This window comes from Nelumbo lutea, chromosome 1 (genome assembly GCF_056320005.1).
Source record: "Nelumbo lutea isolate HS-2025 chromosome 1, American lotus-T2T, whole genome shotgun sequence".
Classification (NCBI taxonomy): domain Eukaryota; kingdom Viridiplantae; phylum Streptophyta; class Magnoliopsida; order Proteales; family Nelumbonaceae; genus Nelumbo; species Nelumbo lutea.
The window spans coordinates 121,959,638-121,985,507 of NC_142684.1; the positions used below are offsets into that span (position 1 = coordinate 121,959,638).

General features: G+C 40.0%; 1 protein-coding gene across 1 annotated transcript; it reads left to right on the top strand.

Moving 5' to 3' along the window:
• On the top strand, window positions 1-24,544 carry LOC148877213 (CBS domain-containing protein CBSX1, chloroplastic-like). The gene is made up of 8 exons (XM_088983008.1): window positions 1-1,038; window positions 1,876-1,963; window positions 2,045-2,109; window positions 4,686-4,734; window positions 10,926-10,978; window positions 23,826-23,941; window positions 24,081-24,138; window positions 24,252-24,544. Exons 1-8 carry the CDS (start codon window positions 790-792, stop codon window positions 24,324-24,326), a joined length of 753 nt encoding a protein of 250 aa, XP_088839134.1. The 5' UTR covers window positions 1-789; the 3' UTR covers window positions 24,327-24,544.
• Window positions 24,545-25,870: the final 1,326 nt, after the last annotated feature.

Genomic DNA, 25,870 nt, shown 5'->3' on the forward strand with positions numbered 1-25,870 from the left:
TCACCATTGAGAGTGACGAATAAATCAAACCCTCACGTTTCTCATTGGCCTATTAAAGTTGATTTTCTTCTTCACGAGTTTTACAAGCCAAAGGGAGGCTGATTCAACAGAAAAGGTAAAACTGGAAATTCATCAACACTTTCGGTTAGGGCTTGTTCTGGTTCCTTTGCAGAAATTGCTACTCAATCTCTGAATCTTGTCCACTCTGAAATGGGTACAGTCCGAACTATCACAATCACAAAAATCCCAGAGCCAAAAAAAAAAAAAAAAAATCATTTGGTCCAGCCTGAAACAGCTTTCTACATCATAAGATGTTACGTTCACAACCACTTGATTCAATGCACTGATATGGACGAGGCCGATACTTCTAATGAAGGTTCCAACAGGAAAGTTTACGATTTAGAACTTGTTCGCCCAACTAATTTGACCACTGACTACTTGCAATTTCTTCAATTCACAATTTCCACTGTGCACGTTTTCTACACCGTTACCGGTCCCTCCCCAACAAAAGAAGAAATTGTGGACAAATCTGGTCTGGGAGCTCATTCACCGCGAAATTCTTAATGAAAATCTGAACTAGATTCACGCCGACACGTTGGCGTCATCTTCTCTCTCTCATTTATAAGTCCCAAGGCCGGTCACTTCTTCCATCTACCTTTTATTCAGCTTAGCCGGCTTGAACGATCCTTGCTTTCTTCTTATCTGCCGATAGGCCTTCGAAGCGGTCGTGAGGGTTGAGCATAGAACTTCTGTTATTTGTTTCCTGGTTGGGTAATTTGAATTCGGAACATGGAGCATTCGATTTTTCTCCAGGATGCCCTTGTTACCGCGCGGCTCTGTTCTGCTCCCGCCACCACCTCCGCCTCCTCCACCGCGCTTCGTCATCATCTGCCTTGCCTTCTCTCGTCCTCCCGCGAAAAACCTCCCTCCTTTGCACGTTCTCTGTCTCAACGCCTCAATGCCTCCGACCGTGTTCCTAGGTTTCGTATGCCCCTTGCTGTTGGTGGAAGCGGCGCTTTGATGGCCAATTCCGTGCCGGTTCGTTACTTCCTCGTGAATTTCACCCTTTTTATCCACTTTCTCCTCTTAGTTCTGATTTCTGGTGGCAACAGTGAATATTTTGGGATTAAGACGTTATTTTCTATTGCTCGAGTTTCTTGTTTGATCTCGTATTAGAATGTCTCATGTAGTTCCTTTTAGATAAACAACCTGCTTCACTTTTTTTTTGGTAACTCCTGCTTCATTAGCTCATACCTTTCCAATCTGTAATTTTAGATGAATGTTGATAACATGATTCCCTCCTGAAATAAATAAGTAATTGAACGCTTAGAATGCATGAGATTAAAACAGTGCAGTTATTTCTAGAAACGAGGTCAACGATTATAATAAAAACTAATAAACACTAAGGATAATAGTTAGGAATGCTGACACTTATGGGTCTAGTAGACTTTAGTGAACCACAAGCTTCTGATGCTGCCTAGAAGGTGTAAAAGCTTTAGCAGGTAAGCTGCAACTATTGCAAACAAAATGATTAGTTTTGACAATTAAATGTGTAAATAACAGCAAACGAGACCACGGCTCTGAGTCTAGAATTTCTTGTTAATTAATCTTCCAATATATGGAGATAGGAATGCGGGACACTGTACAACTAAATTTTGTAAAGTTCATTTTGTTATCTCCACATACATTGCTGCTGGAATTTCTCGCAGAACTTATATGGCTTTGGCTCAAATTTCAAATTTTTTAGATACATATTTACTCATGTGTATTTCTTAGATTTCATTTTTTTTTCTTCTTTGTTTTAACTTTTTTCTTTCCAGTGTTAACCTTCTAACTTGTACATTAAAATTTCTTTTGGCTGTTATGATCTTGCAGCCAAAAAATGGTGTCCATACAGTGGGTGATTTTATGACAAAAAAGGAGAATTTACATGTAGTAAAGCCTAACACAACTGTTGATGAAGGTATATATAATTCTTATATTTTATGCATAAATCCTATTGTGATCTTGTCAATTTCTTATGCTTTAATTTTTGGATTGACAGCATTGGAGATCCTTGTTGAGAACAGAGTCACTGGTTTTCCTGTGATTGATGATGACTGGAAATTGGTATGTGCCCAATTAATCTTTTTGTGACTAAGAGTTTTTTATTTTCCTTTGTATGAACTCATTATATATAATATTCTGGAAATATTATATGTTCATTTTGTTGGAGGCTCCTGTTGCATATGAGTCAAGCAATGATTTCATATTCTACATTCTGACCTCTCCTTCTGCTTGATCTTTGAAGTCATGGATTGCTTAACTGTATTCTCTAGGATGAAGTACTTCATAGGAGGTTAAGCTATTGTCTTTGGAGTTTGGACTAATATATTTGAATCCTCTGGAAGTGACAACTAAAGGTAGAAATGGCAACAGGGTGGGGCACTCCCTCCCCATCCCTGACCCATAGCCAAAATCCCTTACCCCGTCCCCACTCCCCAGTGGCGGAGTGGGGCACCTCCTTATTGGGGACGGGGAATCCCTGAATTTTCCCTGCCCCGAGTCAACTCCTAAGATTACATCATATTTAGGGTAGTGGGAAGATAGTTAGGCATGCCATTTTGGATTGCTTCTTTATAGTTCCCTTTTTTTTTGGGGGGGGGGGTAGAGAGTGTTCCTATTGAGAGCATGTGGGTTTGAGTCTGAGAATGGCCACTTTGTGCAAAAAATGCCAAAAGGTCTGCATTTGTCCAAGACCCTGGCTAGTTGGGAGACTCGGGACCAACATTGGTCATTGGGTAATGGCCCTTTTTACATAAATGTCATTGTTAAGTGCTAATGGTAAAAATCTCAGGCTGACAAGTGTGAGAATGTGGGTTCAAGTCTGACAGTAGACACTTTGTGCAAGAAAATGCCAAAGGTCAAGTTCATATGCAGTCCACCCTCCCAAGAACCCTGGATGGTGGAAAAAAACATTGGGTAATGGCCCTAGTGTGTCCCCTCTTGACTGCATGGGGTGATGTTAACGTGCCACACTTTCAGTTCTGTTTACTTGGTAGAATCTTAAAGCATGGGGTCCCTTTGCAATTTTAAACAAGAGTATTTTACACTATCAAGGATTTGAAGATGGATTTTTCTGTCATTTTGGATTAAACTCTTATTTTGTAGGAATTCTGAGATGTGAGAAGATTTGACATCAAGAGAGAGTAGGGCAAAGAGGGAATAAGAATTTAATACATGTAGCTATTCCTTGTGTGTCTTTGTAATGAGATTTTTCATTTTTTTTTTTCTGGAGGATGGCTTGTCTTCTTTTTATATAACGTTTTAAATTTTTATATTATAATGTGTATATCAATGTTTTCAACCTGTTGTTGACCAGGATGGTTGAACCATTCAACCTGTCAGCCCAAAAGGAAAAACAAGTTCATTTAACCCCCAAACTGTTTAACACTTATTTGTTTTTCCTGATTTTGGTGTCATTACATAGTTCATTTATTTATCCATCCAAATATACTAATATTGTGGAAATTTAATGTGTTTCAGAAATCTCTTGTCCATTTTATTTGTAGGATGCCAGTTGGTGACAAAGGTTTATATGATGAATGTTTGTGAGGTCATTGGAAGGTGGAGGGATTGATTTTAATAAAGATTGAATTATTCAAATTCAGGAATTGGTGTTTCTGAAAGAGTTTTTATTTTCTTCTCTCTTCTTCTTGGGCAAAATTTAGACCTTTGTTATTTCTTCTGATCAATTCTGACTTTCTGCATCCTTTATTGGATTTCAAAATAATATTAATTAGTTTTCTTTTCTTTATTCCCTTGTTTTTTTTTTCTATTACTCTTGAATCTATTTTAGCACATTATCATTTAGATTCTTGTTTCCCTTTGGCCTACAAGATTTGTTCTAAAGGAAGAAATCTCATCCCTCTAAGTCATCCTAAACCAATGTGAAATCTAGGGCTGATATTTAGTTTCTCCATTAGTTAGGGCTGGTTACAGAGGCCCCACATCATCCCTGGTGATAATTGATGTGCTCTAGGAACCCGCAAACCTTCTCCAAATCCCAAGATTGACCCTACAAATTCCACCTCCTTTCCCTTGTGCCATTATGTCCAGACAAGGCCTAGACTAGGTCAAAGCCCAAGGGTGTGGTACAGGTCCTATAGTCCTAGTACCCTGCTCAACCCAGTCTATAGCCTCTTGGCTGTTTTTAATCATATGGATCAAAATGCTAACAATATAAATTGATGTTCCATTTTACTAGGGCATTATGTTTTACACTTGGAGCTGAAATTCTAAGTAGGGGCCATTATTATTACTCGGTATAAATAGTAAAAATCTTGGGCTGGCAGGTGTGAGAACATGGGTTCAAGTATGAGGGCAGATACTTTGTGCCATAAGATGCCAAAGTTTAGGACTGTACCCAGTCTACCACACCCAAGACCCCAAATAGTTGGGACCAATATAGGGTAATGACCCTTCTTTTAACTGAATTCCCTAGGTGGTGTCTCCAATCTTTTCGTTGACATGGTTTATGCTTATAAACAGAAACCTATTTTTCAGTTATCTAAATTTATTTTTTGGTGCTTAATTTTCTGTCTGATATCAATTATTCATGCTTATCTTAAATGAGTTGGTACTAGTTTTATCTGTTAGGTTATAACAATTCGAAGTATTGATAAGAGCGTTATTTGTTGTTGCAGGTTGGTTTAGTTTCTGACTATGACTTGTTAGCATTGGACTCCATATCAGGTTTTTATTACAACTTAAAACCAGAACTGACTTAAATGTATTTATTAGTTTGAGGAGACTATTCATTACTTATTTCCATGTTCCCTTTGCTTTGTGCAATTCCTATTAGTATTCATTACTTCGTGGAAGTTTTGTTACAAATGATTATGGCAAATTACTCTATTCTTGTTTTCAAGGCATGATAAAGCTGTGGCGAACTACTTTTTTCATATGAAGGTGTCATGTTTGATTTCCTGCAGTAGTTATTTTAGCTTTTTATGTTGGAAAACATACTTCTTGTTTTGTAGGCGAAAATAAACTTCTTATTTTTATTTTATCACTTTATTGTGTTTCCCCCAATAACCCAAGGAAATTACAATTTCAGGAAGCTACATAGTTAAATTCCCAATATACAAAAAATTCTTGTTCAGTGTTTCTAGATGAGGAGTTAGAGTTAGAATCCAAGATTTCTTGTTATTTTAATGTTTTTTCTTCCTATAGATGCCTGGCATGATTTTCCTTTGTTTACATTATGGGTTCAATCTATCTGACAACTTAACTCTATTGTCTCTCTATCAGTCCATTCTTTGGCCTAAATTTTGGATTTCATAGTTCATTTCCATTGTGTAAGACAGTTTCTTGTAAATCATTTCCTCTCCTAATAATAAGATGTTTTTAATGAACTCATTTGATGCTAGGTGTATTTTGTAAACCTCTAATGTTTGTTTTGGTAAGACCATTCTATTTTTTCTTACGATAAATATAACATGTTAGAAGAAAAACAGTCTTTTGAGAAGAAAGGACTGTTTAGAACAGATGCAGAAATCAAAATAAAATAACAGAAATCATTCTTCTAAGGAAGAGAAGATGAAGAAGAAGATGACGGCAATAGGGGTTCAGAGTAAGAAAGTTTCGAACCTTAATTTCCACTCTTACACCCCTAACACTATTTTATTAAGTTAAACTTTGATAATTTAAAAAGAGGCCCATAGTTGGGCAAGAAATTAAAAGAACATAACATAGAAAGAATAAGACCAGAATAAGGCTCATTACAGCAAAAACTTAAAAGATAAAAATGGATAAGCAACCTATGGGCCATTTGGCCCATCTTCTCTACACTCCCCCTCAAACTGAGCATAGATGTCATTCATGCCAAGCTTGCCAGTATCATGCTGAAGAGCCTTGAGAATTCCCTCGGTGAGGAAATCTGCTAATGTCCTTTAGATGTGATGAAAGGTAGACATACTTCACCAGAAGCCACTCTTTCTCAATTTAAGTGTTTGTCAACTTCAATATGCTTAGTTCTGTCATGTTGTACTGGGTTGTGAGCAATGTCGATGGCGGCCTGATTATCACAATATAACATCATTGGCTTATCATGCTCAATCCCTAGTTCCTCCATCAATGATTTTAGCCACAATAGTTCAGAAACTCCATGTGCCATGGCTCTGTATTCTACTTCGTTTGAAGATCGAGCAACAACAGATTGTTTCTTGCTTCTCCAAGAGACAATATTACCTGCCACCAAGCTGTAGTACCCAGAAGTAGATCTTCTGTCATCAATGTTTCTAGTCTAGTCAGCATCTGTATAGGCTTCAAGTTTCATATGGCCATGCTTGGCAAACAGAATTCCCTTTCTAGGGGAGCCCTTCAAATAACACAGAATTCGCTCTGCTACTTCCATATGAATGTTCCGGGGAGCATGCATGAATTGACTGATGCAACTGACAGCATATGCAATGTCTGGCCGAGCCATGCGTAGATAAAGAAGTTTTCCAATGAGTCTTTGGAAGACTCTTTTGTCTTCTAACAATATTCCATCTGAAGTAGAGAGTTTATGACTCATATCAATAGGAGTAGAAACTGGTCTAGCACCCATCTTCCTTGTTTCAGAGAGCAAATCAAGAATATACTTCCTTTGAGAGATAAATATCCCATCCTTGGATCTAGCAACTTCTATGCCAAGAAAGTATCTCAATTCCCCCAGATCTTTGATCTCAAAATCTGTATGAAGAAAAGATTTGAGATCATTAATTCTTGAGACATCATTACCAGTCACAACAATATCATCAACATACACAATCAGGCAAACTGCCAGGAATCCTCTCCTCTTCACAAAGAGAGTATGATCAAACTGTCTGTACATAGCCAAAGTTAACAAGGGCAGCCCTAAACCTCTCAAACCATGCTCTAGGGGACTGTTTTAGTCCATAAAGAGATATCTTTAGCTTGCATACCTTTCCTTTCATATATGTTTCATATATCCCTAGAGGAAGAGACATATAAACCTCCTCATGTAATTTTCCATTCAGAAATGCATTCTTTACATCCAGTTGATAAAGTGGCCAGTCTGAGTAAGCAGCCAAAGATAGAAGAACTCTCGCAGAAGTCATCTTGGCAACAGGGGCAAAGGTCTCCAGATAATCAATCCCATATGTCTGTGTATAACCTTTTGAAACCAGCCTAGCCTTGTACTTCTCAATGGTGCCACCAGCATGATATTTGATAGTAAAGACCCACTTACAGCCAACTGGATTCTTCCCTTCAGGCAAATAAACCACTTTCCAAGTGTCATTCTTGTGCAGGGCATCAATTTCTGATCTCATAGCATCCCTCCATTCTGGAATATTAAGAGCGTCTGACATAGACCTAGGAATTGGGTTAGAGGCAACAGAAGAAAGGTAGGCAAAATATGAAGGAGAAAGCAAACTATAAGAAAGGTGTTTGGAAATGCAATGTGCAGTACACTTCCTTTTTCCTTTCCTAATAGCAATGGGGATATCAAGGTTTAGGAAGGATGGCTCCAAAGGGGCTGAAATAGTACCTGTTGTCTCATCTGTAACTGGAAGTGCCTGAGGATCATGTGTTGTAGGGGAAACAACCTGCTTATTTCTGGATCTTTGCCTTTGATACATCCTGAGATTAAAAAGGGGATGAGGAGGTAAAGGGGGAGGAACATTGGGACAAGAAGAATGGAATGATTGATCCTCCCCCGATTCATTTGAAGGAGGAAGGGACTCAGTAAAAGACTCAACTGGGCAGGAAGAGGAAGAGCAAAGACCTGTGACAAATCCTCCCCCTTTGGACAATGTCCCTCTAGAGAGGAACCATAAAAGGAAGAAAGCTCATCAAAGGTGACATCCATTGTGACATATTGAGTACCAGTCTTTGGATCAAAGCAACAATAACCCTTCTGTGTGGGTGAATAACCAAGGAAGATACACTTGTGGGATTTTGGTTCAAATTTATGTCTTTGGACACTAGGGATATGTATATAACAAGTGCAACCAAAGACATGAAGAGGAATAGAAAAAAGCTCATTGTCCGGGTGAAGGAGACTAAAAGGAGACTTAAACCCCAACACCCTGTATGGCATATGGTTTATAAGGTAGGTAGCAGTGAGAACAACATCACCCCAAAACTTTGTAGGGACATGCGAGGCAAACAAGATATTTCTTGCAACTTCAACAATATGTTTATTTTTTCTTTCAGCAACTCCATTCTGTTCTGTGGTCCTAACACAAGAGCTTTGATGAATAACTCCTAAGTCAGTGAGATAGCAGGACAAATTCTTCTCAAAATATTCTTTTGCATTGTCAGATTTGAAAATTTTAATCCTGGTATCAAATTGGGTTAGGACAAATTTATGGAATTGCCTCACAAGTCTGGGAACTTCATCACGGGATTTCATCAGGAATATCCAAGTAAACCGAGAAAAGTCATCAATGAACAAGATAAAATATTTGTAGCCACCCATAGAGGGTAAGTGGTAAGGCCCCCACACATTAGAGTGCACAATATTAAAAGGAGAAGATCTTTTATTACTCAAGGGATAACTGTTTCTACAATGCTTTGACAACTCACAAGACTCACAATGAAGACTGGACAAACTAATTCCCTTAAACAGTTCAGGGAATAAATGACTCGATGCAGAAAAAGAAAGATGACCCAAACAAAAATGACATAACATGACTCGACTGATAGACTTTGTAGATATAGACCCAAAAGCAACTTTTCTAGGTTGTTCAGGGCACTGTCTCGGAGTGTCAAGCAGGTATATTCCATTCACCTCACGGCCACTCCCAATCACTTTCTGAGACTCCAAATCCTGAAAAGCACATTAGGAAGGGAAGAAGGTTACACAACAGTTTAATGACTTAATTAGACTACTTACAGATAACAAGTTTGTATTTAGTCTAGGTACATGAAGAGCATAAGGAATAACCAAGGAGTCTGTAGGGTGATTTTGTCATGTCCAGGAAGTAAATCATATGAAACAAACGAGGTAGAAAGGTTGGTCATATGATCAGAAGCACCTGGATCAATAATCCAAGGGATCCTACGGTTACCTGAAATGGTTACATGATTGGCAGAAGCCCGTATACCTGAATGAGCAAATGTAGAAGATGTTGAATTTTCTGAAGGCTTGGAGGAAGAAGTCATACCCTCTAGGTGACTAATTATCCTCCCAAACTTCTCATATTCTGCTTTCATTGCTATCTGGACCAGCAGATAGCATTCCCTACGGTTACCTGAAATGGTTGCATGATTGGCAGAAGCCCGTATCTCTTCAATTTGGTATTTGTCACTATCTGGACCAGCAGCAACATTAGCATTCCCTGCCCTTTTATTATCATGCTTCTTCTGAAACCGAAGAGGTAGAAGCTCAGGGTGTAATTTCTAGCACTTGTCTTTAGTGTGTTTTGGCTTTTTACAATACTCACAGACAACCACTTTCTTCCCTGAGCCACTTGGAGTCCCTGCAACCCCTTTGGGTTTCACTCCCATATTAGCAAAGTGATCATTTAGACCAGCCCCTTGAACCTGGACAAGCCTTCTTCTTCACTACTTACCAAGGCATATGCTTGAACCTAGACAAGCCTTCTTCTTCACTTGAATCATCCAAGGAGGCGACAAAGTCACTCCTCTTCTCTCTAGAAACCACTAACAACTGGGTTGAACAAAGTCTCTTTAACAGTCCGTACGATTCAGTTCTCCATACACAATGTGTATGGAAAAGAGGGTGAAAAAAAGGGAAAAGAGAGCCTGCTCTGATACCAAGAAGAAAAACAGTCTTTTGAGAATAAAGGACTGTTTAGAACAGATGCAGAAATCAAAATAAAATAACAGAAATCATTCTTCTAAGGAAGAGAAGATGAAGAAGAAGATGGCGGCAATAGGGGTTCAGAGTAAGAGAGTTTCGAACCTTAATCTCCACTCTTACACCCCTAACACTATTTTATTAAGTTAAGCTTTGATAATTTACAAAGAGGCCCTTAGTTGGGCAAGAAATTAAAAGAACATAACATAGAAAGAATAGGCCCAAAATAAGGCCCATTACAACAAAGAACATAAAAGATAAAAAAGGATAAACAGCCTATGGGCCATTTGGCCCATCTTCTCTACAATGTTCTAGTTCATTGGCAAGGTTGATACTTGGTAATGATTATAGAGTAGCTTTTATTGCCTACTTGTATATCATATACCATTTTTAAGTTGCTTGTTCAATTCTGTCAGGAAAACAATCTGAAAAATTTCTGCCTTATCCATTTGAAATGGATACGGAACTATTATTAACATTTTCTTAGATTCTCTTACCTGAGTGAAGGGTTAAGTTTTATGATAACAATTTTGTTGATTTCCCTATTTTTTCTATTTTTTTTTTGGAGGGGGGGGGTATTTATAGATGGTAAAGACAAAGAAAACATCAAAATAGTGATCGTGTATATGTCTATATGATTTAAAGCCATCCGGGAAGTTTCCTCTTTTTTCTTTGTTGTGTCTAGGGGAAGTGATTTAGAATTCGTGGAGACCCCAAAAGTTGCCTTCCTTTGATGTCTATCCCAACATATTGCTTATTTGAGCCTTTGAGGTCCCTGCTTTTAGAATTTTTGCCTTGGTAGAGGAAAGGGTGCTTCACTCTTCACTCTTCACTCGGCCTCCTTGTCTTGTAGTAATTTGTGTATATGGTAGGGTAATTAATTGCCAAGGAAAGGAATCTTTTTTGCCTTGGTAAAGGAAAGGTTGCTTACTCTCTTTACTGTACCTACTTGTCTTGTAGTAATTTGTGTATATGGTAGGGTAATTAATTGCCTAAATCTGTCAGTGACTGATAGTTATTGTATTGATATTGGTTTTTGTGAAAAAAGGAAAATTTCTGCACTAAGATCTTTATAGTTGAGGTTACTTAGTTGTATTTTCTTGGTAATTAGGGAGTGGAAGAGCTGATACAAGCATGTTTCCTGAAGTTGATAGCACTTGGAAGGTATGTAAGAAAATCTGTCTTTTATTAGGCACTGTCTTATAGTTAACTAAAATAGTCTAATAATCATTTTGCGATGTTTAGTATGCTATGTTTTCTCATAATACATAGTAATATTGTGCTCTTTGATGAAACCTGAAAGCTCATAATACATGGTAATATTGATGAAATCCTGAGGTGCTGCAAAAATGTAATCCTTACTGAAGTCAATTATTTTTTATTATACATAAAGAAAATCCTTTGAATACAAAAGAGGGGATTTGTATTCTATATGTTTCTTTTGCTTTCATGAGGTTTGCATTTATTTAGATTCGCTTTTTCAATAACCCAATTTCATATTTCCCACCTACACTGGCCAAAAGTGGAGTTGTAACAACATTACCCTATATGCATACCTGAGAGAAATGTTTACCGACTCTTCAATGGGGGTTGTTGAGTAGAAAAAGAAGAAGAAGAAAGGAAGGAAGAAGAAGAAGCATTTGTATTTATACTATACTAGCCATACAACACGAGGTCTACAAAATTACAAAAATACCCCTGCAGGCACTAAATCTGTGTACAGTATATACAATACATTTGTCAAAACTCCCCCTCAAGTTGGGGCATAGATATTAATCATGCCCAACTTGTCACAGAGATCTTGGTGTCTGGAATGGTTTAGCCCTTTTGTAAAGATGTCTGCTAGTTGGTCTTCAGAGCTGATATATGGAGTCATACTTCGCCTGTGATGATTTTCTCTCTAATAAAGTGCTTGTCAACTTTAATGTGCTTTGTTCTATCACGTAGTACTGGGTTAGCAGCGATACTTATAGCTGCCTTGTTGTCACAGAGTAGAGTCATAGGTTTGTCCACTGGAAAACCCAACTCTCCCAATAGATTCTTTATCCACATACCTTTGGCTACTCCGTGTGCCATTGCATGGTACTCAGCTTCAGCACTGGATCTAGCTACCACAGTTTGCTTCTTACTCCTCCAAGTAACAAGGTTCCCTCCTACAAAGGTGCAGTAACCACTAGTAGACCTTCTATCACTTTGAGATGCAGCCCAATTTGCATCTGTGTAAATTTCAACTCTCAAATGTCCATATTTCTGGAATAATAAGCCAGCACCCGAGAACTTCTTAAGATACCACAGTATTTTCTCCGCTGCTTCAAGATGAGTGGACCTAGGTGCATGTATGAACTGGTTGAGGACACCAACAACATATGCTATGTTTGGATGAGTCATAGAGAGGTACAACAATCTCCCTACAAGCCTATGAAATTGCTTCACATCCTTAAAAGGTTCACCTTGGCTGTCACTTAATTTATGGTTGGGGTCAATGGGAGAGTCAGCTAGCTTAACCCCAATCTTTCTAGTGTCGTTAAGCAAGTCTAGGACATATTTCCTTTGGGAGATGAAGATACCCTTTTTTGATCGGGTAACCTCAATTCCAAGGAAGTATTTGGCAGGTCCTAGATCTTTCACTTTGAACTAACTGGCAAGGAAGCCCTTCAAACTTTGAATTTCATCATTCCAGTCACCAGTAACAATTATGTCATCCACATATACTATTAGGGCAACCATTTTACCTTCTCCCCTTTTTACAAACAGTGTGTGATCTGACCGACATTGCTTGTATCCCTTCTGCTGAACTGCAGTATGAAATCATCTGAACCAAGCTCTTGGTGATTGCTTCAGCCCATATAAAGACTTCTTTAACTTGCACACTTTCTGTTCATTTCCTTGAGCCAGAAAACCGGGGGGTTGAACCATATAAACTTACTCTTCAAGGTCACCATTCAAGAATGCATTCTTGATGTCGAGGTGATGTAGATCCCAATTCAGATTGGCAGCAAGAGAGAAAAGTACTCTAATAGAGTTCATTTTGGCAACAGGGGCAAAGTTTTCTGCATAATCAACTTCATATACTTGAGTAAAACCCTTTTCCACTAAAGGAGCTTTATACCTCTCCATGGTTCCATCAGTCCCATGCTTAACAGTGAACACCCATTTACATCCAACTGGATCCTTTCCCTTAGGGAGATCAACAAGTTCCCACATGCCATTCTTGTGAAGAGCATCAATTTCTTCCTTCATGGCATTTGTCCATTCTGCTACTGAGAGAGCTTCTGCCACATTCTTGGGAATAGGGATATTGTCAATGGAGGTAAGGAAGGCACGAAATGAAGGTGAGATGTTCTCATAGGAAACAAAGTTGGAAATGGGGTGTTTAGTGGTGCACAACCTAACACCTTTCCTGTGGGCAATAGGAAGGTCAAGATCATTAGCAATAGGGAGGTCTGGACCATCATTGGGAGTCAAGTTACCTGAGTGAGTATGATCTTCCCCCGAGGAATTTGATGGCACTTGAGGTATAGCTTCTGGATTCTCCATAGCTCTTGAACCTGGTTGGCCTTTACGACGACGAGAAAAAACACAGAAAGGTGGAGGATCAGAAGGAGAAGGGGAAGGAGGAGAAGGATTAGGAAGAGGAGAAAGATGAACCAGTTTCTCCTCATGTCTACACCCCCTGAGGAGAAACAGGAAAGAACGGCTTCTTCAAAGAAGGTAACATCCATGGAGACACAGAATCTCCAAGAAACAGGATCAAAGCAACGATACCCTTTCTGAGAGAATGAGTAGCCAAGAAATATGCATGGGATAGCACGAGAGTCCAATTTCCCTCGGGTGGGAGATAGGTTTTGGACAAAGCACCGACAACCAAAAACACGAGGAGGGATAGAAAGAAGAAGGGCCTTAGGAAAGAGAAGTTGATGTGAGGCTTTGTACTCTAACCAACTAGAGGGCATTCGGTTAATGAGGTATGTAGAACAAAGGACAGCCTCAAGCCAAAATCGTTTGGGAACATTCATGTGGAGTAGTAGACACTGTGCCACTTCAAGGAGGTGTCGGTTCTTCCGTTCAGCGACACCATTTTGTTGTGGCATGCGGGCACAAGAGCTCCGATGAAGTGAGCCATGTGAATCCAAGAACTCCGTGAGGTCACTATGAAAAAATTCTTTTGCATTGTCTGACTAAAATATTTGAATCTCGGTCTGAAATTGGGTGAAGACCATCTGATGAAAATCTTGGATAATTTTTGGTACTTCCTCACGGGTTCGCATTGGATATACCCAATTGTATCTGGAATAATCGTCAATGAAGGTAATGAAGTACTTGTAGCCACTCTCAGAAGGTAAAGTAACAGGGCCCCACACATCAGAATGCACAATGTGAAAAGGAAAGTCAGATTTACTATTTCTTTGAGGAAATTGAGTTCTACAATGCTTGCTTAACTGACACGTTTGATAAGAAAAATTAGAAATAGACACGGACTTATACAGTTCTGGGAAAACAACTTTCAAGGACTCAAAGGACAAATGACCCAGATGACAATGCCACACATATATTTTACTCTTTTTGAACTGACTCATAGACTCTGTAACATGAAAGCCAACCGTATTCTTTAGCATGTAGAGTCCATCAACCATACGTCCCCTACCAATCGTCCTCTCCGAGGCTAGATCCTGAATCACACAATAGGAAGGGAAAAAAGTCACAGAACAGTTTAAGGAATTTGTAACACTACTGACTGAGAACAAATTCATAGGGAATTTTGGAACATGAAGAACATCAGAAAGAGTAAGGCCGAGGGGAAGAGAGAGAGTTCCTTGACTAGCTATGGAAGTGTATGATCCATCAGCTAGTCTCACTTTATCTTTTCCAGAAAGAGGGTGATAAGTTTGAAAGTAAGAGAATATACCAGTCATGTGTTTTGACGCTCCAGAATCAATGATCCATGGAGAGTCAAGGTTATGAAAAGTAACATGGAAAGCTGTGGCAGGATTACCTGATGTGGATGCAAAAGAGGTGGTGGGAGGAGCATCCACCTGGCGAATTGCTCTACCATAAAGCTCCAAATGGTCACGGAAGGAGTTTACAATATCCTCCCTTGGGTTAGATCCAGAGTAGCTATGTTGGCCATGTGGTGTTTAAGTCATAGTAGCAGTGGAGAGCTGATTCTTCCGAGTAACCATGTTGGCCATGTGATGTTTCTTGGTACCTTGTTGCCCGGGCCTTCTAATTACATCTGAGCCTTGCTTCTTAGGTAGATCTTGAGCCCACTTTGGTTTCCCATGGAGATCCCAACAAGTATCTTTGGTGTGCCGGGGCTTCTGACAATTAGTGCACCACAATTTTTCCTTGTCTTCTGCTTTCTTCTGGAGATCCCCTCTCTTGGAAGAAGGTCCACCACTAGTAGAGGTACCCCCCTTTGCCGCCAATACAATTGCATCCCCTCCGGTGCTGTTCATCAAGTTTCTCCTGCTCTCTTCAGACTGGACAAGAGCATAGACCTCTTGAATTGAAGGAAGATCCTTAGAACATAGAATTTGTACTCTGATGGATTCATAGATAGGATTGAGACCATGTAAAAAAGAAAACACTCTTTGTTGTGAGACGAGTTTCTTATACAATTTTGCATCTTCATCACACTTCCAATCAATATTCTAGTAATGGTCCAACTCCTTCCAAACAGTGGTCAAATTAGAGTAATAAACTAATAAACTTCTCTCCCCCTATTGAGAAGTAGATGAGGCTGCTTGCAGTTGATAAATCTTGGCATAGTGTCAAAGTTCAGAATATGTGGATTTTGCCTGTTCCCAGATCTCATTTGTAGTTTCATCCCACATGAAGTTCTTCCTTATTTGCGGTTGCATGGAGATCAAAAGTCATGACATAACCATACTATTCTCTTGATCCCATCTATCTTGTTCTGCATTTCCAGAAGGTGGTTCTTTGATTCTTCCATTTATGTAGCCTATTTTTCCCCTTGCAGTTATGTTTAACTTGATCCCTCTTGACCACTCTAGGTAATTTAACCCATCAAGAGGAACAACAGCCATAGGGAAGGATAGGTCACTGCTCCCACTCATTCCATTCAGTATTGTGGAGATTCCAGATGTAGCTGAATCTTCACTATTCATGATTCTAGGTTTAGAAGTACACAAAACTAAAGGCACACTGCCTTACAGAGCTGCTACAGTCCACAACTAGGCACTTGCTGATTTTCAGTTTCACAGAGAACCAAGCACAAACACTGCAGCTGTAGTACTAGTTTGTATGACCTACACTTTGTAGGAGTCCACAGAACAATATACGAACACTGCACTTGCAGTGTAACCAGGTCTGAATGACCTATAGTTTTACAACTTTCATGAAGCTCTCAGTAGGAACAGCAATACAAGTGGTGGTTCACCACACCTAATCGGCTGATATCCACTTTCCAGGGCAGCCGAACAGTCACTTAGGGTTTAGGGTTCATCAATAGTCCCTTAGAGAGCTGAATAGAGCAATACACAATCGGAGGGGGGAAAAAACAGCCAAACAGTCCCTACTCAGATTTTAGGACATTAACAGTCCATCGAAATAATGCAAGAAGAGAACCATAAACAGAGAAACTTCAGTTCAGTACCTAGGTCACCCGAACTGTGAATAGGCAGTACATTCATGGACTCAATCTTCTCTGCAGGCCAGAACCCTTCTTCGTACATCTGGGATGGTTTTCTACAGTCTTCTTAGCCGAGCAACTCCAGTCACCAGCACCTGGGCTGGAGGATAAAGAAGAAAGAACTTGTAGCAGAACCCTTTTCTGCGCTAGGAAGTTGAACAGTCAGCTTTCTTGTAGCAGAACCCTACTCGGCAGTGGAGACTAACCGCAGCACTAGAGAATGCTTCCTCTTCCTTGTCTTCGAGCATCAGGACTATAGCTTCTACGCAGCAGTGGAGAGAGACCTCAGCTGGTTGTTTTCCAGGCCTGGTCAGTTCTGCCCTGATACCATGTTGAGTAGAAGAAGAAGAAGAAGAAAGGAAGAAGTAGGAGAAGAGAAGAGGCTGCAGACTTAAGGCCTCAAAAGAACAGCTTCATGCGAGTGAAGCATTTGTATTTATACTATACTGGCCATACAACACAAGAGGTCTACAAAATTACAAAAATACCCCTGTGGGCATTAAACCTGTGTACAGTACATACAATACATCTGTCAACAGTGGTTAAATCCTACAAGTTAAAATTTTCAAGCATGGGAATCTGACATAGTAGTGGGTATAACAATTCAGCCGAGATATTCAGGATTTGGATTGAGGGCTATTATGGATATAACAGTGGGCTTCGCTGTTATGTATTTACTGTGTTATGGGTTCATATATATATATAATTTGATGTTCATGTATGATAATTGTGATTTTTCCTATAACTGGTAATGCCAGTGCTGCCCTTGGTTTGTTTCTGCTCCTGACATTTGTACTTTCTATTGGTGGTGTCCTGAATTAACACTTTCAGCTTTATTAGTTCTTCATTTAGAAAATTATGAAAGAGTTATTAAGAACTTATAAGCTACAAGGACATTTTTTATTGGTATTAGATGACTAAAGAGGGCATCAGGACAGAGCACCTTTGATAGGTATGAAAGGGTCTATTTTAGGTAATCACATTATCCACAATAATGGTGTATACAGTTAACAATGTCAGAGTACAGGCCAATAACCCATACAGGAACTATAATGTAGTGCTGGTCCTTTTATGGGTGGCTGTGTTTAAAGAGCACCAACATTTTTGGTGCCTAACACTAATTCCATGTAGGCAGAGTTCATCCTTTGGAAAATGCTGAACAGGAACAATGTTTGACAGTTTATTTTATATGTTATGTATCCTAAAAATAAGTTAATTCACATAAGTTTGCAAAATTGAAGTAATGTCTTTGCTGATATATAAATAGCTCGGCGATAATGGTTGCTGGCGGTAACACTCTCTAACTGGAATTCCTATGCTCACGTTGGGATTCATCCTCCCCTGTCTATTATGGAAGGAACCTCTTGCAGGAGGTATGGACGGAAGAGGGGAGGTGGCCATTTGCAGGGACAGTTCTCGAGGCCCTCTGTTCAGCCGGCTTCCTCCTATGCTGAAGCAGCTTGAAAGAACTCTTGGACAAAAGAAAGGGTAGCTTCCATTAAGGCTAGATCAAGCAGTTTCTTCATTGCGTAGAAGGTACCTCTCAACGGTTGAACTTCCTAAAATCTTGTCTGGTGGGCATAGTCATTGTCAATAATTGCACAGCAAGCGAAATCCAACTTTGGGTGACAAAAATGGTGAATGTTCCCTTCGGGGGGTGTGAGGCAAATTTCCTCCAAATTTCTTTTTATTCTTCCCTCTGAATCAGAGGCCTTGTGAATCTAGAAAGTCAGAACCCGGAATTTGTTTGGTGAACTCCATCTTGAACTATGGGACCCTAAGCTGGGTAGCTGGGATCTTGGTAAAGAGGAGCTTCGTGAATACTAGTTTAAGATTGTTGGCCTCTCGCTTCACCTCTGGTCGGAGAGCCTGATTAGGAAGATAGGGGACCTTTGTGGTGGGTTTGTGGAGATAGACAACTCGAAAGTAGCCAAAAACACGGTGGAATGGATCTGAGTAAAAGCTATTTGGCAAGGTCCTCCTCCATCAATAGCCAATGCCATTGATGGGGAAGACATCTGGTCAATGGCTCTTTGGCCTAAGTTAGGTCCTGAGCTTCAAATAGGTGCAGGCTCATTAGAGCTAGTAGATGTTGAGCACAATTGGATTTTGATGATGTTGAAGGGTCAAGATACCTCAGATCTGGTTACTTTGGCGCTCAAAAGGAAGGGGATTAAGGATGGTAAGAAGCCAGTTGAGGTTGCTCAACCGACGGCTATTTCATCGGAGAAGATGACCACTGAGAAAGATTCTCTGACTGGAGTCAGGGAAGACCCCCCTTCCCCCCCTCCACCAGTCCACCCATTGCGTGGTACATGCGTTAGAAGATGAGGGTTGTGTCAGAAGACCTGATCTGGGCAGTTCCTTTTCTAATCTTTGCTAGAGGGCCTTGACAGTGGACAGTCCAAGAGACTTTGAGCTTCAAATTTCAAATTTTGAATCTATTTTGAACTCGAAGATCGAAAAGGAGGTGGTCAACCAATTGAACAAGTGGCAGAAGAACTTACCCAAGCCCACTCGCAACTACAGGTGGTGCCCTACTCGAAAGGTTTCTTGACGAGTCCCTCACAAGGCCAATCGTGATGCAAGACCTGCAGAGCAACTGGCCCCCTCCCCCCCCAATCTTAAGCTAATCCGGGGGCTTACTCAGACCTGGCGGTTTAGCCCACTCGAACAGATCAGACCAGTCAGGTTATCCCAGAAGAGAGGGTTCCAGCTTCCTCTTTGTCACTAAAGAACCACTCGTTTTCTCCAGGAGATGAGCAGGGAGCCCACTCAGCTGCTCCTTCTACACCTCCCCCAGTCCCTCAATCTTCAATTCATCCTTCAATCACCGACCTGATATTAGTAAGGCCTTGTCCTGAGGAAGAGGTAGACCTACCTATTGTCTCCCCATTAGCAGCGGTGAGCCCAGTTAACGACATGGAAGTAAGAGCTTCAGAGCCTGTTTGTGATTCAAATCCCGTAGACGAGGACCTGTCTCCTTGGGTTCTGTTGAAATTCCTTTCCTTTGGGGAATTTCTTGGTGTTTCTTTCAAAGGTATGAGAGGGAAACAATTGATCTTCTGGTGGAAATCAAAAAGAGATTCATAGAGGAGAAGGGTAGGAAGGGGAGGACTGATCAGGAGCTTTTTCGACTGGCTTGGGGTCTTAACGATAGGGTGGGTACTTCCAGTAGCAAGGCTATGGGGAATGGGAGGCAAAAATAACTGTGGTTTTTCTCATGTCTGCATTAAAGATTATATCCCGGAATGTTTGAGTTCTAAATTCTGGGAGGAGAAGAACGCTTATTTGTTCTTTCCTTAATGAATGGCAACCAAATATTGTATATTTGTAAGAATCAAAACTTCAGCAGGTGGATATTTCCATTGTTCAAAACATTTGGGGTCAAAGGTAGTGTGACTGGGTTTTTCTCCCAACTATTGGTATAGTTCAAGCATTTGGGGTGGAATGTTGGTAATTTGGGATTGAGACAACATTGAGGTTTCCAAAAGTTGCCTCAAGGAATTTTCAGTTTCTCTGAATTTCAAAGTGGTAAATGGGGGTTTTACAGGTTTGCTATTTACAGCCTATGGGCCAACTGAGGCTGGGGATAAGCCAAGATTCTGGGATGAACTTAATGGCATCAGGGAAGGAGACACCTCAACACCTTGTTGCATTGGTGGGGATTTTAATTCTATCAGGTTCCCTTTAGAGAAATCTAGTTCAGCTAGAGGTGGTTGGGGTATGAGGGATTTTGCAAATTTCGTGCAGCAGTGGGGTCTGATGGATCTACCTCTTGATGGTGCTAACTTCACCTGGACAAATAATCAGGCTGTCCGTACCTTGGTCAAACTGGACTGTTTCCTAATCTCTTCTGATTGGGAGGACAGCTTCCCTAATCTGCTTCAGTCTGTCCTCCCCAGACCTCTCTCAGACCATACTCCCCTTCTTTTAAACAGTGGAGGGTCGCCTAGTAGTAGTGGGCCCTTCAGATTTGAACACATGTGGCTGGATGAGGAATGTTTCATGGAGCAACTGCAACATTGGTTGGAGAAAATGAATTTCGCAGGGTCGGCAAGTCACATATTCCATTTGAAACTAAAGGAACTGAAACAAAAACTAAATCTGGAAAGAAGAAGTTTTCGGAGGATTGGAAGCTAAAAAGGTAGATTACTTAAAGCAAATTGTTGATTTGGATCTAGAAGAAGAAAGGGGTCCCTTGAGTGAAAACGGAAGGAAAAAGAGGCTTCAGGCTAAACTAAACTTTCATAAAATTGCCTTTCAAGAAGAGGTGAAATGGTAGCAGAGGTGTCGGAGCTTATGGTTAAAGGAGGGTGATAACAACACAGCTTTTTTTCATAAGATGGCCAATGCCAGAAGGCATGGTAACAGTATTAAGGCTTTAAAAGTTAATGGGTTTCTGCTGGAAGAGGAAAACCAGATTAAAGATGCGCAATTGTGGATTTCTACAAAGAAAATAGGGTTATAAGGGCAAGGCTTGATGGAATGGTTTTTAACAGAATTTTGGAAGAGGGTGCTTCAGAACTGGAAAAACCTTTCACAGAGGAGGAAATTAGGGAGGCTATTTTCCATCTAGAAGAGGACAAGGCACCAGGCCCCAATGGCGTCACAATGAAGTTCTATAAACTAAGCTGGTTTTTCATAAAGGAAGATCTCTTGAAGGCCTTTTAGGAATCCCACTCCAAGGCTGCTTTGGAAAGATGCCTCAATTCCACCTTCATCACTCTAATACCCAAGAAGGAAGGAGCCTTAGATTTGAAGGACTTAAGGCCCACTAGCCTCCTTGGAAGTGTTTATAAAATTCTTGCAAAAGTCTTGGCTTCAAGGTTGAAAAAGGTGATGGGACAGATCATCTCCCCTACCCAAGGAGCTTTTGTTGAAGGGAGACAAATTCTTGATAGTGTCTTCATTGCTAATGAACTGATTGACTCTTGAAGGAGGGAAGGCAGAGACAGACTGATTCTAAAGGCAGACTTGGAAAAAGCTTTTGATCATGTCAGCTGGAGCTTCCTAGATTACATGCTAAAGAGATTGAATTTTAGCTCAAAGTAGAGGACATGGATCAAGGTATGTGTCACTACTCCCACTTTCTCCATACTCCTCAATGGGACCTCTTGTGGGAGGTTCAAAAGCTCTAGAGGCCTAAGTCAAGGGGATCCCCTATCCTCTCTTCTTTTCATCATAGTTATGGAGGCCCTAAGCAAAATTGTTCTTCGGGCAGCTGAGGGAGGTTTTATCTAAGGTTTTAAAGTGGGGGTGGGTAGAGACCAATTTCCCTTACTACAGTTTGCTGATGATACCATCTTCTTTCTGGACTCTTCAGCCAATCAATTGACTTCTCTAGGCTTCATTCTAAGGTGGTTTGAAGGTATCTCAGGTCTCAAGATTAACCTCTCTAAGAGTGAGCTCTTAAAGACTGAAGATGGACCACCTGACCCCACTCTGGTTAGCATTCTAGGCTGCAAGTAGGGAATCTACCCTCCACCTATATTGGCCTTCCCCTGGGTGCCAGGTGCAGCTCTAAGATCTGGGACCCTGTTATTAACAGATTTGATAAGAAGCTTTCTTTATGGAAATCTAAATACCTTTCTAAAGGAGGTAAGCTTACCTTAATCCGGAGTGTTCTTTCTTCACTCCCTATCTACTATCTGTCTTTATTCCAGATGCCTGTAAGTGTTGCAAGGGGCCTAGAGAAGAAAATGAGGGACTTCCTTTGGGCAGGTTGGAGGAACACCTTCAAATTTAACTTGGTCAACTGGAAATTTGTGTGCCGGCCTAGAAAACTTGGAGGCCTTGGCATCAGAAATCTCAAAATGGTAAATAAGGCCCTTATGGGTAAGTGGTACTGAAGGTTCAACAAGGAAAGATAAAACCTCTTGAGAAGGCTTATTGAAGACAAATATGGGCTTACAAATTTCGTTTAGGACTCTGGTCCTGGTCTATCTCCTAAGGGATGTGCTTTATGTAGTAACATAGCCTCTATTCTCCCTGTTTTCTTGAGGGGTATCAGATGCAAGGTTTGTAAAGGCAATTGCCTCAAATTCTGGCATGACAGATGGTGTGGAAACCAGACTCTACAGGAGAGATTTCCTTCTCTTTACGAGATTGCTCTTGACAAGGATGCTGTGGTTGAAGACTGTTTTGATTCTGTGAATGGGGAGGCTATTTGGAGTCCCACTTTCAGACGAAACTTCAATGATTGGGAAATCGGTCCTCTATCTGAGCCGTTAAATCTAATTCAAAGAATCCAGTCTAATCTACATACTGAAGATGAAAGATTTGGGGCTTGGAGCCCCAGGAAAGTTCTCCCCTCAGTCTTTCTACATTACCTTGCTTCCATGTGAGGGTACTGACTTCCCATGGGTCTTGATCTGGAATTCTCTTGCCTCTTTTTCCTTTCTGGTTTGGACTGCTGTTTTGGGTAAATGTCTTACCACTGGTCGGCTGCTCAGAAGGGGGATGCCCCTACCGAACATCCTATGCCCTCTATGCAATGAAGTTCCTGAGTCCTCCAACCATCTGTTCATTCACTGCAGCTTCTCCTCTCAGCTGTGGGATTTGGCTTTCTCCTGCTTTGGAGTCCAATCTTGTCTACCTGGTTCATCCCTTCAGCTCTTGCAAGGATGGTCTGTTAAGGGTTTGAACAACAGGGGTAAATTGCGTTGGAGGATTTTCCCTTCTGCTATCATTTGGGCCCTCTGGAAGGAAAGGAACAGTCAAAATTTTGACAACTCTTTTTCTGATGTAGTTTCAGTAAAAAACAAGGTTATAGGCTTTTTGTGTTCTTGGTTAAGTGTACAAGGGGCATTCAGGGGTGTCCAGCTTTACTCTTTTTTGCAAGCTGGATATTTCTTTTGTTGACATTACATTCCCATTGTACAGGCTCTCATTGTACTCGGGCTGCTACATTCATCCAAACTTTTATGAATGGTTGAGAACAATGAGGTATATGGTAAATTCTTACAAAATATATGTTTGTATATATGTTTGATACATGAAAACAAAATGGAGACCTCACACATCTTAAGTTTGGAAAAAGGTGCATTTGTTGCATGGCTTTGGTGGCTTTTTATATTTTGGTAAAAAATCTGAACAACGAACTGGTTATGGTAAAAAGAATTCTGAAGCATATAATAGAAATTCAAACATGAGGCTCTTATAGATCTTTCATAAAGGAGGTAATCGCTTGAAATCTTCAATGTAGGAAGCCACCAAGTCATTGATATCAGAACCTGGGTAAAGAAATTGGATCTTTGTGATGATTCTCTTTTTTACATAGCATTTTCGCCAATTAGTAAAAATATTCAGTTATGAATGTGATTCTGGGAAACTTCTGATTCTGGATAACTGTCACAGACATTCAATGAGATACAGAAGTTGCTCAGCAAGACCAATGGGAAAGTAGTAGGTGATGTGATGACACCTGCACCCCTTGTTGTTTATGAAAGCACCAATCTTGAAGATGCTGCCAGGTACTCTCTTTTTTTCTTCCTTTTTATTTGCCGGTTCAGACCTATTTTGTGTTTTGTAATCCAGGTGTTGAAATCCATTCACTTGCTTGCTTACCTGAAAAAGAAAACTGAAATTTTCATATTATTCCTACAATGTCAGGTTATTGCTTGAAACAAAATACCGACGACTTCCTGTAGTTGATAGTGATGGTAAGCTGGTAAGCTACATTCCTTTTACTTGTTCGTGGGTCTATTGTTTTTGCCCTTCCTTCCATCGTTAGTTTCTGATCTCTCTCTCCACGTCCACACTCATCTCAAATTTGCCACACAGGTTGGAATTATTACGAGGGGAAATGTTGTTATACGAGCTCTCCAGATAAAACGTGAAATTGAGAAGACAACATAAACTCGATCCAATCTGGAGCTTGATGAAATTAGCGAGTTTCTTTAACACAATGACTTCCTTGTGGGTTGTTGTCCCATATTTTTGTTGGGCCAACTATAGGCATGCTGAGAAGAGGTTAGGTGGTCGTCGCCAGTTTTGGCTCCAATACATGCTGTATTATTAACTGCGGGGATTTTGCCCGGTCTTCGATTATAATATTACGAGCCTATCTCTCTCTCTCTCTCTCTCTCTCTCTCTCTCTCTCTCAATAGCAGATTAGCAGGTGTATTCCGTCGTTTTGATCAAGGTTCAAAATATTGATCCGATAGGGATATATCGGCCTGTGTGGAAGTTCATTTCTTCTTTTTTTTTTTTTCTTCGTTTTTTAAAATCTGATTCAAAGGGATTGTTTTAAAGCCCATATATATCGTGAACCGGGTTAAACCCTGAAACACACTGTAAAAATGTATCGAAAAGCTCTCGATACAATACGTATCGAAATTCGAACCTTGGTTTTGATTACCAGGCAACTAATTGATTTGGGTTGGATGGCGCATATCTATATTCTATTTGGTAGTGAAACGTTCTATGGGTGTAAGACATATTGTATGAATAATCTGTTTTTTTTCTTCTGAAATATTTTCTATACGGTAATATTTATTAATTAATACACTTTGGCTGGACTGGCCTGTCTAATGGCTGATGCAATAAATTGGCTATGTTATGGCCTGCCGTAAACCATAGACGATGAGTTGATCAAAACATCTGTTATTGTCCTTCAATGAATAATTTCCTTAATAAGGCATCCTGACTCAAAAGTTCGATGGAGAATATTGCACACATTCAGAATCCTTTTATTTTAGGGCCTATTCATTTTTTTGGATTTTGAGAGGGCAAAGTTGGGTTAATAGCATTGTTTTTTATAGACCGAAATGCTAGTATGCTACGCTGTTTTTTTAGATTTATTTGAAGTTTATTTTCTTAGGCATTATTTAATACTTGTTAACATTTGGATGGGATAAAATTGTTTTTTTTAATAATAATTTTTTATAGCTAAAATAGTTATTATTTTATTTATCTAAGAAATAAAGAAGTATGGATAAATGCACTTTATTAAAGAATAAAGACTTTCAAGAAAACTTTTCTTCAACTTTTTGTTTCTTTTAGGATTGTAATTTTCTCATTTCTCTGATCCCATAGGGATTCACCCCAAATGGGGTGGTGATGGGGGTGGAGAAATTTCCATCCCTGTTAGCGGGGATAGGGAGAGAACTCCCCACCCTGTGGGAACCCTGATCCATGCTAATATATATATATATATATGTATAATAATACTTTTAAAACTATAGTTAAATACGTTTGAATATATTTGAGTCCTTTTAATAGGATTATAAATTTTAATCATTTTATTTTTATTATTTAAATAAAATAAAAACAAATACAAAATGATTGACATTATAAAAAAAGGTGAGGAATCGAGATCCCTGTAGGAAAAGGGATCCCCATGAGGACAGGGATGGAGATAGCCTTGTCCCCACTAGTTGGGATGGAGACTTTCACAGGGA